Source organism: Crinia signifera, chromosome 6, assembly GCF_055691185.1.
Source record: "Crinia signifera chromosome 6, ASM5569118v1, whole genome shotgun sequence".
Taxonomy (NCBI): Eukaryota; Metazoa; Chordata; class Amphibia; order Anura; family Myobatrachidae; genus Crinia; species Crinia signifera.
In genome coordinates this window covers 167148213-167162181 of record NC_139222.1, presented here as the reverse complement: position 1 = coordinate 167162181, position 13969 = coordinate 167148213, and the positions used below count along the sequence as shown (strand labels likewise).

At 41.7% G+C, this 13969-nt stretch overlaps 1 protein-coding gene across 3 annotated transcripts in view; it reads left to right on the top strand.

The window, feature by feature from the left end:
• Positions 1-13969, top strand: part of ITGB4 (integrin subunit beta 4) — an 80639-nt gene that overhangs the window by 27448 nt on the left and 39222 nt on the right. For all 3 annotated transcript variants that reach the window (XM_083147982.1, XM_083147980.1, XM_083147981.1), the window contains exons 4-14: positions 1540-1641; positions 3476-3680; positions 4541-4637; positions 7780-7951; positions 9509-9772; positions 10734-10823; positions 11290-11412; positions 11581-11748; positions 12354-12430; positions 12566-12777; positions 13701-13804. In XM_083147982.1, coding sequence (XP_083004108.1) covers positions 1540-1641; positions 3476-3680; positions 4541-4637; positions 7780-7951; positions 9509-9772; positions 10734-10823; positions 11290-11412; positions 11581-11748; positions 12354-12430; positions 12566-12777; positions 13701-13804 — 1614 coding nt within the window. The remainder of the gene's footprint in view (positions 1-1539; positions 1642-3475; positions 3681-4540; positions 4638-7779; positions 7952-9508; positions 9773-10733; positions 10824-11289; positions 11413-11580; positions 11749-12353; positions 12431-12565; positions 12778-13700; positions 13805-13969) is intronic.

Genomic DNA, 13969 nt, shown 5'->3' with positions numbered 1-13969 from the left:
ATCACCATTCTTTTTAATGGTGATTCCTATTCATATTCGATGGTGTATACCATGGGTCCTCAAACTGCGGCCCTCCAGATGTGGTGAAACTACAATTTCCAGCATGCCTTGCCACAGTTTTAACACTCCCTTATAGGAAAACTGTGGCAAGCCATGCTGGGATTTGTAGTTTCACCACATCTGGAGGGCCGCAGTTTGAGGACCCATGGTGTATACATTCGTATTTGTAAATACAAATACGTATGTGCCATGAATACGAATCAAAATTAACGTATTAGCAGTACAAATACAATTTTATTAGACATATTTGGCTTAGTAAGTTTCCCCCATGGTTTAGTAAAACGTTGACTTAGATAGTGTTATTGTGCTGCTATTGTGTTATTTCAAAGCTTGCTTCTCCCCTACGTAGTATTGCAAAGACCAATGTGTGATAATGTTTTTCTAAAATATAGAGAAAATACATAGGCAAATTACATAACAAATTGTGGTAGCATGAACGAATACTAATATAGAGCCTAATTCAGCGGCAGTAGTATTTTTGTGAATATCTGCAAAACTACAACTGCCAGCAGTACCATGCGCCAAGACCCCCCACACGACGAGTACCTCCCCACAAAGCATTTGCAACATTTTGCAAATGCATCACTATTATGTTAGGGCTGCGCTACATAGCTGCGAAACCAGACGCAGGGCATTTTATGGATCGTAGTTGATGCACGTGACATCACGCAGCCGCCATGGCCCCTCCAAATGGTCTGGACACTCATCAATTGTCTGGGCTGCACCCCTCAAACTCCACCTCCACCCATAAAACGATTAGTTAACACCCCGTCGATGCCCACCAGCAATTAAAAAGTAGCGTAAGCACAGATTCCCAAAAATCGTTATTGCATGGGCTTTCCCAGAAATACCTGGATTACACTAAGTAGGTGTAGCAACTCTCTAACTCTAAAACCATCAAATAAAAGGTCTCTTAGCACCATTACTACTGTATTTCCATTTTTGTTTTTAACCATAAACTGACATAAAAATCAAGTGTTGAAAAATTATCTTTTTATTTTAGAATAAGGATTACAAAAATAAATTGTTATAAGTCTTGTTAATTCTTTTTTCTACATTTATTTCTCTTGAGGCCGTGATAACAAATTCCTTACATAATTATTCATATTTTTTGTGAAACAATGATTTAAAAAAAATGTGTAATTTTGTGACAATCATCTTTTACTCCTTTAACCCTTTGAGTGCCAACATCTCTGTGAGAAATGTGCAAAATATCTGCTAAAATACCAGCATCACTCACATTTGTTATATAAATTCAAATAAAACATGGTGCATAAAAAAAAAGATCATGTTTCCTATATAAGGTAAACATTACAGGTCATTATGATGAATAAAATTATTTGCTTTGCAAGATCCACACCTAGTTTGACAAATTGGTACTCAAAAGGTTAAAGAATGTTAGTTACTATTTCATAACAGGCATGGTGGCTCATAAAGGGAATGGTCATTATTCAGTACTTTCTTTCTTATTTCTCGTAGGGTTTTCATAGTGTTCGCTGTGACCTGCGGGACAATCTTCTTGAGTATGGATGCAGTGCAGCAGGAATTGTTTACATGGAGAGTAAAATCCAAACCCTCTTGGTGAGATATAGTAGGACATGCTAACAGTGCACCATTACACTTGAATAAACCCTGTCCTGTAATTCTGGTTTCTATTATAGAATTTTAGGGAATATATATCAAAGCTTGGAGAGAGATAAAGTGGAGTACCAACCAATTAGCTGTAAAATGACAGTTAGAACTTGATTGGTTAGTACCACTATCCCCTTTAACTACCTTCAAGCTTAAACTGGTCAAACATCTACAGAATTATTGTCAGATCTGACTGGTTGGAATAAAAACTTGGTAATATCTGAATGACAGGTTTTGTCCATTTTCCAGATTTCTAAGCTAATGGTCAACTGTTATTTGCGCTCATCCATTACCAGGTTTTCGGTCCAACCAGCCAGATCAGACAATGGGGTAGATGAATTTAGCCTGGCGAAGAGATAAAGTGGAGATAAAAGTAGAAGGAGATAATGCAGCAGCCAATCAGCTATGTTTGAACTATGACAGTTGGGAGTTGATTGGCTGGTGCATTATCTCCTTCTACTTTTATCTCCACTTTGGGCCTTATTCTGATCTGTGCGGATATTCCCGCATGCGGACGGACCGCCGATGTTGATCGTCTGCGCATGTGCAGAGGTCACTCTGCGCATGTGCAGGCGATTTCGCCGCACGGATTCTTTATACGTCGCACAGGGGGCGTAGAGGGGCGTGAGGGGCTACTTAGCCTCATTACCCTATGCATACGCCCCGCGTTTCATGGGCGTTCCCATGCAAACGCGGGGCGTATGCATGGTAATGAGGCCGTGACGCGTGGGTACGGGGCGGGCATCTGACATCGCCGGATGTCAGCTGCCCGCCCCCATACATGATTTCACACGGACAAGTGTCCGTGTGGTCTTGTGTTGCGGGACCTGGTGGAGCGTGCGGCCCTGCATTCGATGTTCGGCGACCATCGAATGCAGGGGCTGCTCCCAAGACGGAGGAGGCGTATCCCCGTCCAATTTCATGCGGATCGCCACATATCCGCGTACGGACGGCAGGTGGCGATCCGTATGGAAGGCGGGGATTCGCCTGCACGGTTGCGGCCGCATATTCTGATCGGGCCGCACCGATCAGAATAAGGCCCTTTATCTCTTCGCCAGGCTTAATACATCTGCCCCAATAAATATATAGATTAATGGCCAGCTTGTGTTAAGTCTCCCCCTTGGTATGAGGTTAATTCAGGTAGTGCAACCATAACTCTCCAGATATGGAGCTACATACAGCGCAATGTAAGATTTCACTTGTACTTCTACCCCTGCAAGTGAAGTATGAGCTACATACCGCGCATTGTAAGATTTCACTTGCAATTGAAGTATGAGCTACATACCGTGCAATGTAAGATTTCACATGTAATTCTACCCCTGCAAGTGAAGTAGATATTGTAGATAAAGTAGATACTTGACCTTACTACCTGCCCAAAGCCTAACTATAACCTGTACCCAGTGAAGTAACTAGACATTTTGCACCGGACTTCCGAAAACAATGTCTGCCCCCACACATATGCATACATATATATGTCGCTACCTGGAATCTATAACTTTCAGGTAGCTATATATGCTACCCAGTAAGACATCTAGCATCTATCCATCTGTCCAGTAGGACCTCTAGCATCTGTCTCCTCAAAGATGTAGGCCATTTTTGGAAGGACATTTTCAGTATTTTCCATAAGGACAGCCAGACCCATTAGAATCTGTAGAAACAATGCGTTCCCACAACACCGGCTCCCCCAAGCCACCACTTGGGCTGCAGTGCCATTGTTACGCCACTGCCTGTACCGTATGGCTCAAGGATGGAACCCTATTCTAATACATTCATTTATTTGCAGAAAGAAGAAATTAACACAGGTATTAGTAGGACTCAGGTCTTTCCCCAGCGAATGTCTATGCGAATGCGTGCTGGTGAGGAACACACCTTTGACTTACGTGTGTTTGAGCCCCTGGATACGCCTGTGGATCTATACATATTGATGGACTTCTCCTACTCAATGTCGGATGATTTGGAAAATCTTAAGAAAATGGGGGATAACTTGGGTAAGGCAGTACTTCTCAGGTAATCAGAAAATAACTAAACAGAACAAATGATGGCTAGAGCTGATGGGAACAGTAACCACAGTCTGCTGTTAACTGTGATGGAACAGCAGAATGGAAAACTGAGTAAAGATTTAAAAGAATAGAAGATATAAGAGAATGTGTGTGTGTGTGTGTGTGTGGGGGGGGGGGGCAGAAAAGGACATGTAGGGGGTAATGGAAACATGTAACCAGTGGCAAAAGACTGGGAAGATTTTGTTACATATTAGTACAGAAAATGAGATGGCGAACAACACCATTGTTTTTTATTATTGTATTTTGACTTTTTTAAATCTTTTATTTTATTGAAGCATGGACAGAAAATAAAATAATAGCGTAATCTCTCTGTACATAACACAATGAATGATTTTTACAAGTAAAGATAAGCAAGCTCCAGCAATGATATTATGGCATTGCATTTGCTTTCATTATAAACATTTAATACAAAATATGAAGGAGAGAATACAGATATGTGCCTCGGACCGCATCTAGTGACAACCTCTAACCGTAACCAAAGGGTACGGTATCAGGAAGAACTAGTTCTATGTCATACGTAGCAATCGATATCGGTTTGTCCTTCATAGACACTCGCGTTTCATACCACAGCGTGTTTCTGAAACACTTCCTTAGCTGCTCTTTCATCTGACAGGGTTTCTATATAACTCAAATAACTTCTCAGTAAACTTTTCATTTTTTAGTAAAGCCTCAAGCCACTCCATCCTAAAGATATATTACAATTTGGCCCCCCAAAAAAGAAGAAATAATGGGGGGGAGGCAATTTGCTGTGTTAAGTCTTTTGTCTATTTTTCTGTTTTGTTTAACAGCTGATGTGGTCAGCACACTCTCCACCAATTACACAATCGGCTTTGGGAAATTTGTGGATAAAGTGACCGTTCCTCAGACAGACATGAGACCGGAGAAGTAAGTGGGATACATAATGGTTTGTTCCTATAATGAAATAAAATAAAGCATGTGATAGTTATAAGGGATGGCACTATGTGGTTCATTGCAACAGTGGAGAGAATTGTGACCTTAGCAGTTTGTTGTCCATGTTTTGAATCTGCGTGGTATAGAACACGTTAAACGAAGACAGTGGGCTTTTTTTTTTTTTTGTTGAAACAGTTTTCATTAGTTTTAATATGTACAATTTGTAATAATAAAACATTAAAGTTACAGATAGTATGGAAAGTAAGTTGTACAGTGTGGCGATTGAACAATTACTGTACATACCAGAGTAAGTACATCAAACAAAAATATATTAGTTTAACAATGAAAAGATATACTCTGAATTCAAAGTAAAAAACTGCTCAGTGCAAGGTATATCAAATATAGGGAAACGGGGACAGACAGGCATAAAGAATAGAGAGTGATACAGTTTTCAGACAGCTGCAGCTGAACAACCCGGCAATCACTTCGGGCCACTCGGCCATGTGAGTCGGGCCCCACTCATACAGGAGAGCAAATCTCCGGGTCCAGAATTTAGACCCGGTAATTTGCTCTATTACACTGGGTTTTCACCAATGCAAAAGGGTCAACCCAGACCCCAAATCCCGGCCCCCGACCCTGGTCATTTGCAGGGTCGGAGACTCGGAGCCCAAGATGCGGACCGACCAACAGTGGGCTTTTAAAATACATTAATAACCTGGTGCAAAGAGCAATTGCATGCACTAACCCATAGCAACTAATGAGACACACATACACTTATGGCAGACAAGTGCAATCAGACTAATGAAAGCTATGGGCTACAACAAGTGTCTTCCTTGTATCATTGGGTATGATAGTAAGGGGTGTAGATTGTTTAGCCCACAATCTTGTATCGGATTAGGTACGAAATCGGAATCTTGATGTTCAATGATTGATCCCAGTGAGTATTAACCCTTACCCTAACCCACCCATCCCATAGGCAAACACATGGGGGTTTACAGTTGCCTGAAAGCCCCCATTCTCTTGGCCAGTGGCTCTTATTATGACAATTTCATGTAGTTTAGGTACAGAGTTTAGCTGCTGCACATGACCAGTGGTAACAACTTCTTCTTACCAGTTTGCTGTGTGTGTGTGTGTTTGTCAATGCATTGGACCAGAGAGTAGCCACCAGGAAGAAGTAACAGGAGCCTTACCATGAAATGAGAGGATAGGAAGTTATAAAGTGCAGTACTGGTTCTATTATGTTTGTGTATTTTTTATTATGCTTTAATATAGACCATCTACAGTGTATAGTAATACTGTATTCCGTACAGTATCCAGTGTATAAAAAGTCCAGTTTTTACATTAATGTCTATTGTCATTACAATGTTCTTCTACCGCTCTCCCTGGATCCCGCATTTGCACCAATGTGCTGCAGGACAGCAATTGAAGACCCCCCTCAAAAATCCTGCTTTTTTTTATCACTGCCTCCCAGAACCTAATCTTAACTGCCCACTTCCGCAGCCTATCCCTAATCCACCTATCCCGTAGCCTTTTTTTGTTTTCTAGCTACAGTACGTTGCCAAGATTCTGAACATCAGCGTGCTGTGGGCCAGGATATCATCTACACCCACTTGTATCATCCAGAACCGTATAATACTCTCTTGCAGGGAATCCCTTTTACATTTGATTGCAATAATATTTTAGTTCACTAAACTATTTGGAGGTGTGCAGAACATTGCCCCTTATTCTGATCGGTGCGGCCGGATCCGATTATGCGGCCAGGACCATGCGTGCGAAACCCCGCCTTCCATACGGATCGCCAACTCCGTCCGTACGCGGTAAGAAGCTGGCCGAACGGACCGCACGTGTATTTTTCACGGAATACGCCTCCTCCATCTCAGGGAACCTCCCCCATCATTCGATGGTCGCAGACCATCGAATGTAGGACCGAGTGCTCCACCAGCTCCCGCAACCTCAGACCACACGGGCATTTCTCCGTGCAAAAGCAGGGATCTGGGCGGGCAGTTGACATCCGGCGATGTCATATGTCCGCCCCCTACACGTGCGTCACGGCTGCATTACCATACGTACGCCCAGCGTTTGCATGGGAACGCCCATGAAACACGGGGCGTATGCATATGGTAATGAGCCCAAATAGCCCTTCACGCCCCTCTCCACCCCCTGTTCGGAGTGTTCACATATCATGCGGTATTTTGCCGCACGCCCCGCTCGCACATGCGCAGAGACGCCTCTGCACATGCGCAGACACAAAACATCGGCGGGCCGAACGCACGCTGATATATCCGCACCGACCAGAATAAGGGCCATTGTTCTGTATTTTAAACTTTTTATTGTTTAAATGGCAATAAAATATACTAGCATAAAACATATTGTCTAGGTTCAATTAACTTAAATACAATCAACTGTTGTCAGTAATATTTTTGTGACCTTCTCCAACCTCCATGCAAGAGCATGTAGCCAGGATGGGGAACCTTCGGCCCTCCAGCTGTTGTTGAACTACACATCCAGCATGCCCTGCTACATTTTGCTATTTGGCCATGCTAATACTGTTACAGGGCATGCTGGGATATGTAGTTCAAGAACAGCTGGAGGGCCAAAGGTTCCACATCCCTGGCATAGAGCCAGAAAAAGGTTTTAAAGAGCTACAGGAGAGATGGTTAACCAATGCAAATGCATTCCTAAAGAATATACAATAAAAATAAATTATAGAAAAAGCAAAATAGAATAGAATGTATTGCAGAATAAACAAGATTTGACATGTCAGGTTTCAATTGCTTTGTATTACCTCACCCAGAACAGTGGTAGTATAATGTATCCTTCTACAAGATCATTGTTCCCACCACACTTTCCCCTCTGGTGGTGGAAGTCATGCCATTATGGAAACTTTATTTTTTCATAAGAATACAAATGGATGTATTCGCTAATGTTGTAGGCTGTAGTCTTTTTGTTCTCCCCACAAAACGGCAGGATGTTGGGCGCACTCTAATTGGACAATATTATGAGTTGTAGATAATTATCTGATTAATTGTGTTGTTTACTGTGAATGCCGATCGTGGTAATGAATTGCGTTTGTCATGGGAATCCTGAGTTGTGGAGGAGCGACAACTAAATTTGTATGGTATGATTTTAATTGCAGGCTCAGGCAGCCTTGGCCCGACAGCACTCCCCCTTTCTCTTTCAAGAATGTCATTCGTCTCACAGATAATATTAATTACTTCAGAGATGAGTTAAAGAAAGAAAGAATCTCTGGAAATTTGGATGCTCCTGAGGGTGGGTTTGATGCCATCCTTCAGACAGCTGTGTGCACGGTAAGGAGGTTATTACCATTATAGAAAGCAATAAATCAATAATCGCCCAAACAACCAGCTCCTTAACGAGCAGGGCCCTCTCCCCTCATGTGCTTTTTCCTCTCTTTTTTTTTTTACTCTACACAACTTTCAACAGCACCTAATCCTGGGTCTCTGCCACCCTAATCATTTTTTTTAATGTCCTGTCCCATGAAGCAACAATCTTTATTTACCATGTACTTGTTCCAAATTGTCTTGTACATGTAGTGATGTGCTGAGCGTTATGAGCGATGCTAGATTGCTCAGCAAGATCATTCAGCACACAGTGATGTGTCAGCGCTGTGTGCTGAGCGATCAGTCAGGGCCAGTGCCCTCCGGTGAGACCACTGGCCCTGCCCGTCAATTAAGAGATTAATATCCAGCATTCTTAACTGCATCTGCGCTCTGGAACATAGAGGTGTGGTCAAAAGTCCCTATTTGTGGTGGCTCACATTGGGATCTGATTCTTAGCAGGTAGGATGCTGAAAGTCTCCATGTTCATCACTTTAGAGAGGCAAGTGGCAACGTGTAGAATGCACAGGACAAACATCTAGGAATAGAACAAGTTAACATTCCCAGGGCTCTATATACACAAAGCCGTGGAAAGCGGTAAAGTGAAGAGAGATAAAGTTTAAGATCAGTGTCAATGATTTGTAAATCAAAACGTAATCTTATTCTCTGTGTATAGAAAATATTGGAATTGCAGAACTGCAAAATGTGAGGCTGATACACAGGATGACAATAATGCACAGTTGCTGCATCTTTGTATGCAGCAGCTGTGCGGCAGTATGCTGCAGTAGGCGTCTTGTGGAAATACCGGCTGCTTCTCTGATGCGCTGCTTCATTTGAGGTTTCAAAATGTCCAGGTAAATCACGCTGCCAGGGGGGCTATTGAAGCTGCATCTGAGGCTGCCCGGGACACAGCCACTGAATTCGGCACACCTAGAAAACTGGCCCAATACTCCTCTATTTTCTACCAGCATATCAACTGTCACCTGTCCTGTCAAGTGGCCTAGACTTATAAATGACATATAAAGTGTAAGCTCCTCTGAGGCAGGGACTGCTGTGAATGAATATATATTATTTGTAAAGTGTTGCTTTCACCAAGTACTGACCATGAATGTACATTTTATTGGGCAGAATCAATTAGCCCCAGGGCTTACTGCTTGGCCCTAGCTCTGCTATTTGATTATTGCCACTACCCTGTGTTGTAAACCCCTGGTAAATACAGATTAGAGCACCCCGTGGAGATTACGGAGACAGTTCATTCTGTAGCTCTGGGCACTTATCCCTGGAGCTATGGTCAAATCACATTAGCCTCGATCAAACCTGGCATGGGAATTGGCCAGTAGTTGACTAGCTTAGGACATTAAGGATGGAACTACAGCTGTGGGGTGTGTCCCAATGATTCTGCATCATAGAGAGATTCAGGTCTCAGTTTATTGGAAATAGCAACCTAAGAAAATGCAGAACTGAATACATCATGATAGTGACAATAATAGAGCATAATGCCTATAGTAACAAGTTATCTCCCCACAGAACCAAATTGGATGGAGACAGGGAAGCACTCACATCCTGGTATTCTCCACGGAATCAGCATTTCATTACGAGGCTGATGGAATGAACGTCCTAGATGGGATCCTGAAGAGAAATGATGAGCAGTGCCATCTGGATCAAACTGGCCTTTATACTTATGACACCTATCAGGATTATCCATCAATTCCCACTCTTGTACGACTTCTTGCAAAGAACAACATCATACCAATCTTTGCTGTCACTGATTATTCCTATAGCTACTATGATGTAAGTGGTACATAGAGGCAGGTGGAAGCCTTTTAATTGTACTCAAAACTGTCATAAATTATTAGAAGAACAAAAATTGGGTCTTCGATGTATCCAATTATAATGCCACAGTATTTATAGGCTAATACTATGTTTTTTAATGTCTGATATTATTCATGCTAATACAAACAAAGATACATCAGGTATACATACAGTATACACATTCTGCCAAAACCTTATGATAAGCACGATCTATAGGCTATATTATGTCAACATTATCCATGTCGATATTGATGATGTTAATTTAAGAATTTCAACACGCTCTTAATGTCAACAGAGAAGATGTTGACATGTTCATCCTGTCGGCAATCCCTATGTCATCACTGAATAAATGTTGTTACTTGGTCAAAATGTTGACAGTGTCTTTCCATGTAAGTCTAAGGAAATTGCTAATCCTAAACTTATGTCCTACTTTAATGCTAATGTCGACATTTTCACTATGTTGATATTTCATATGTCAACATTCTGTCCATGTTGACATTTTCCTGATTTCCTGACATTTTATCTATGGCATAACATCATAATTGTCAGACTGCAATTCCTACACTGCTGAAGAGTGCATCTAGCAAAGGAATACAGAAAGGTTCGTTATTTGTTTGACCTACTTTGTACATTTAGCCCATAACAAATTATATTGGAGGACTTTTAATGTATACCTATTTCAGGAATCTATATGCTTCAGTAACCAATATTAAACAACTTTTATGCATAATTACTTGCTGAGCTACATATAATAGCTATCAGGGGGGGGGATCAGTAAAATTTGATAAAGATTTTTTCCTAGTCAGTGGGAAAAAGCTGTCAGTGCCACAAATATTCCATGCTGTATGGTTTATCCCATATATTGGTGATGAAAAATGTACTTATTGTGCTTTCTGAATTCCAAAGAAAATGTGGAATTTTCTTTTTTTTTTTTACATAGAAATTAAGCAAGTACTTTAAGGTGTCTGAAATTGGGGAGCTGAAGGAGGATTCTTCTAACATAGTGCAGCTGCTGGCAGAGGCTTTCAAGGTATGAGAAAACTTATGTTACCAAGGGCTGAATGTAATGAGGTATTTTTAAAAGGCAAAACCATGCCTTTTGAGTGATTGCCCCTTTACAAAAATGTCCGAGTTCAGCCGGCATCCCGCTGAACTCGTGCGGACTGTCACTCCATTGCATATGACGGATTGAATGATGAATGCTTTTTCTAATGCACATAAATGTATTAAACCTACATTGCAGAACATATTTTATAGCTATGAAGATTTTATTGATGTTTATACAAACCATGTCCATTATGATTATATAATCTTTGGGAAAATGGCTATCATACAGGGGACGTCACTTTGTGCTGAAAGTTAGTGGCCAGGATACTTTGGCAGACTTAAGCTATACATGGCTGCTTCCATTGTCAGTAGGTAACAGATACACTTTATGCATTATGTTTTGATAGCATTTTCAAATAATCTGTGCTAACACTACAATTTATTTGTAGCAAATCCGCTCCAGGATGGACATCAGAGATGATAACACTCCGCGTTCTATGAATATTACAGTCTCATCCGAGACAGCCAAACTGACCGAGGCTGGATCTTTCCAGGTGACCCGTGGTGAAGTGGTGAGTATCACAAGACAAACGGCATAACTGGAAGCATATCATGATTAATGTAACATTCAAAGATGTTTATGGAACTTCTTAAATAAATTCTTTAGTTGGTTGTTATACATCATGGTTTTGTAGGAAAGTGGATAATGACAAAATTACTTAATTTGTTGCTTCCTTCAGGGGACATTCAAGGTGACTGTGAAGGCTCTGGAGCAAGTGGGCGGGCAGAATGTTTGTAACCTCCCCATGAAGGACCAATCAGGCAATGTCATCCTTAAGCCATCCACCTTTACAAATGGGCTGCAGATTGATGCCTCCCTCATGTGTGATGTGTGTCCTTGTGAGCTGGTGAGTGTATGTTCTGTAGACACAGAGATATATGATGATACGTAGGGCCTCTTTTTCAGTGTTGAATGCAAATCAGCATATATGCACCTGCAAAGTTGTGTACATGTGAATGATGGACACATGATCAGGCCAATAGTGTTTATGTTAGCAGGCTTAGAATACTGTCACATAAGCATTGCCCAAACAAAGAACGTTCCCTGCTCTATAATTCCATTAGATCTATAGGGGGAAATTTACTAAAGGAAATTTGTAAAAAATAGGTGTATTTGTATCCAGAAATACACTTATTTGTATCCCGAAAATACGGCAATTCGTATTCATATTGATAGCACATCAGTACGAATACGAATTGCCGTATTTTCGGGATAGTAAATGTCAAAAATAAGTGTATTTCTAAATACAAATACACCTATTTTTTTTACAAATTTCCTTTAGTAAATTTCCCCCATAATCTCTCACCATAGTCTTCAGGTTCTTACTGCTCCTTCATATATACTCTACCATACCTCTCATTAAGAAGAAGGCTAAAGCAGGGATTTGATGGCTGTTATTCTGTTGTTTCTCATTGTTACTGTGCTTCATCCTTTATTGTTTTCCATTTGCAGCAAAAAGAAATAAATTCTCCAAAGTGCAATAGGAATGGGAACTTTGTATGTGGACACTGTGAGTGCAAGGACAACTGGTAAGATAATTGTTGGCTTTGCTTTTTGGATATATGGAACACTGCAATGTGTGTATAGTATTTTTATTGAAGGTTAAATGATATAATATAATGTACTGTGAAACTATTTAGATGATATGTTGTCATATTTCCTAGGAGGGGAGAGTTCTGTAATTGTTTATCAGGGCAGACCGTAGACACCCAGTCATGTGTGGCTCCTGGGCAAACGGAAATCTGCTCAGGACAAGGAGAGTGCCTGTGTGGGGTTTGCCAGTGTTACTCGGAATCTCCAGACCACCAGTATCAAGGGGATTTCTGCCAGTTCAATAATTTCCAGTGCCCACGTACAAGCGGCTTTATGTGCAATGGTAAGAGAGCTGTTGGTTACTCTGCAACTGCTGCCGTGTAGCTGTTAAGCATCACTGCTTTTAAAAGCCATCACACAAGTTAAATCTTTGTTTTCCCATGATGTAAGTCCTATCTTAGGATATAGCTCTAAAGTAGTCCATGTCGATTGGAACTCATTACATTGCGAATACAACTTAAGTGGTTGAGCACATACCATAGTATGGACTGGTATTGCATACCTCCCAACATGACCCTCTCCAGGAAGGATACAATGCTCGGCTCCTGCACTTCCCTCCTAATGTATGATTGCCATCACCTGTGGTGAAACACCCTTCTTATCAATTAACCTGTTCAACACAGGTGATGGCAATACAGTAAGAGGGAAGTCCAGGAACAGAGTATTGTGTCCCTCCTGGAACGGGTCATGTTGGGAGGTATGGTATTGGGATCCTGGCGCTTATGTGGGTTGCCATAAGACCAACTGCAGCATTCCGATGGTCAGGATCCCAACACCTTTCAGGTAAGTATGTTAACCCTTCCTACCTGAAGCCTGACCCTAACCTTCCCCCACCTGCAGCCTAAACCTTGCCCCCCCCCCTCCCCTGGAGCCTAACCCTTAACTTGCCCCCAGCAGCCTAACTGAAAACACTGCCTAGCCCTCCCTCTACTGCCTATAGATAGAACTAACACTCTCCCCGCCGTAGTCTAACCCGAACCAGTTACATAGTTACAATTGGGATACAAGTCAGAATTCTAGCGCCAGCATGACAGATACCGTATCAGGATTCTGGTGCCAAACTAGTATACACCCCATACAGTCTTCATTTGAGTCTGGCAATGCAGAAATATTAAAGTGCAGCAATGGATATGGCATAACTAACCATTAGAATATGAGTTGCAAGAACAACATCAAGCTCATATATGTGATTCTTGTATCGTGTAGATAGAGGAAATTGCTACATGGGAGCCTGTATGTGTAAGCCTGGATGGGAAGGCCCTGGATGTGAGTGCCCAATCAGCAACCAGACCTGTCTGGATAGAAACGGGGTAAGTATGGGTAAAAGTCACACGGTAGGAGGGGTGGCAAAGGCAGTAGAGAGCCTAGACACACCCAGGTACTTTTCAGGGGCGTGGCCTTATCTTGGGAGGCGTGGCCATTTACCCATAGAAAAAATACTGAAAGAAATAGTACTTTAAGCACCTCCCTGGTCA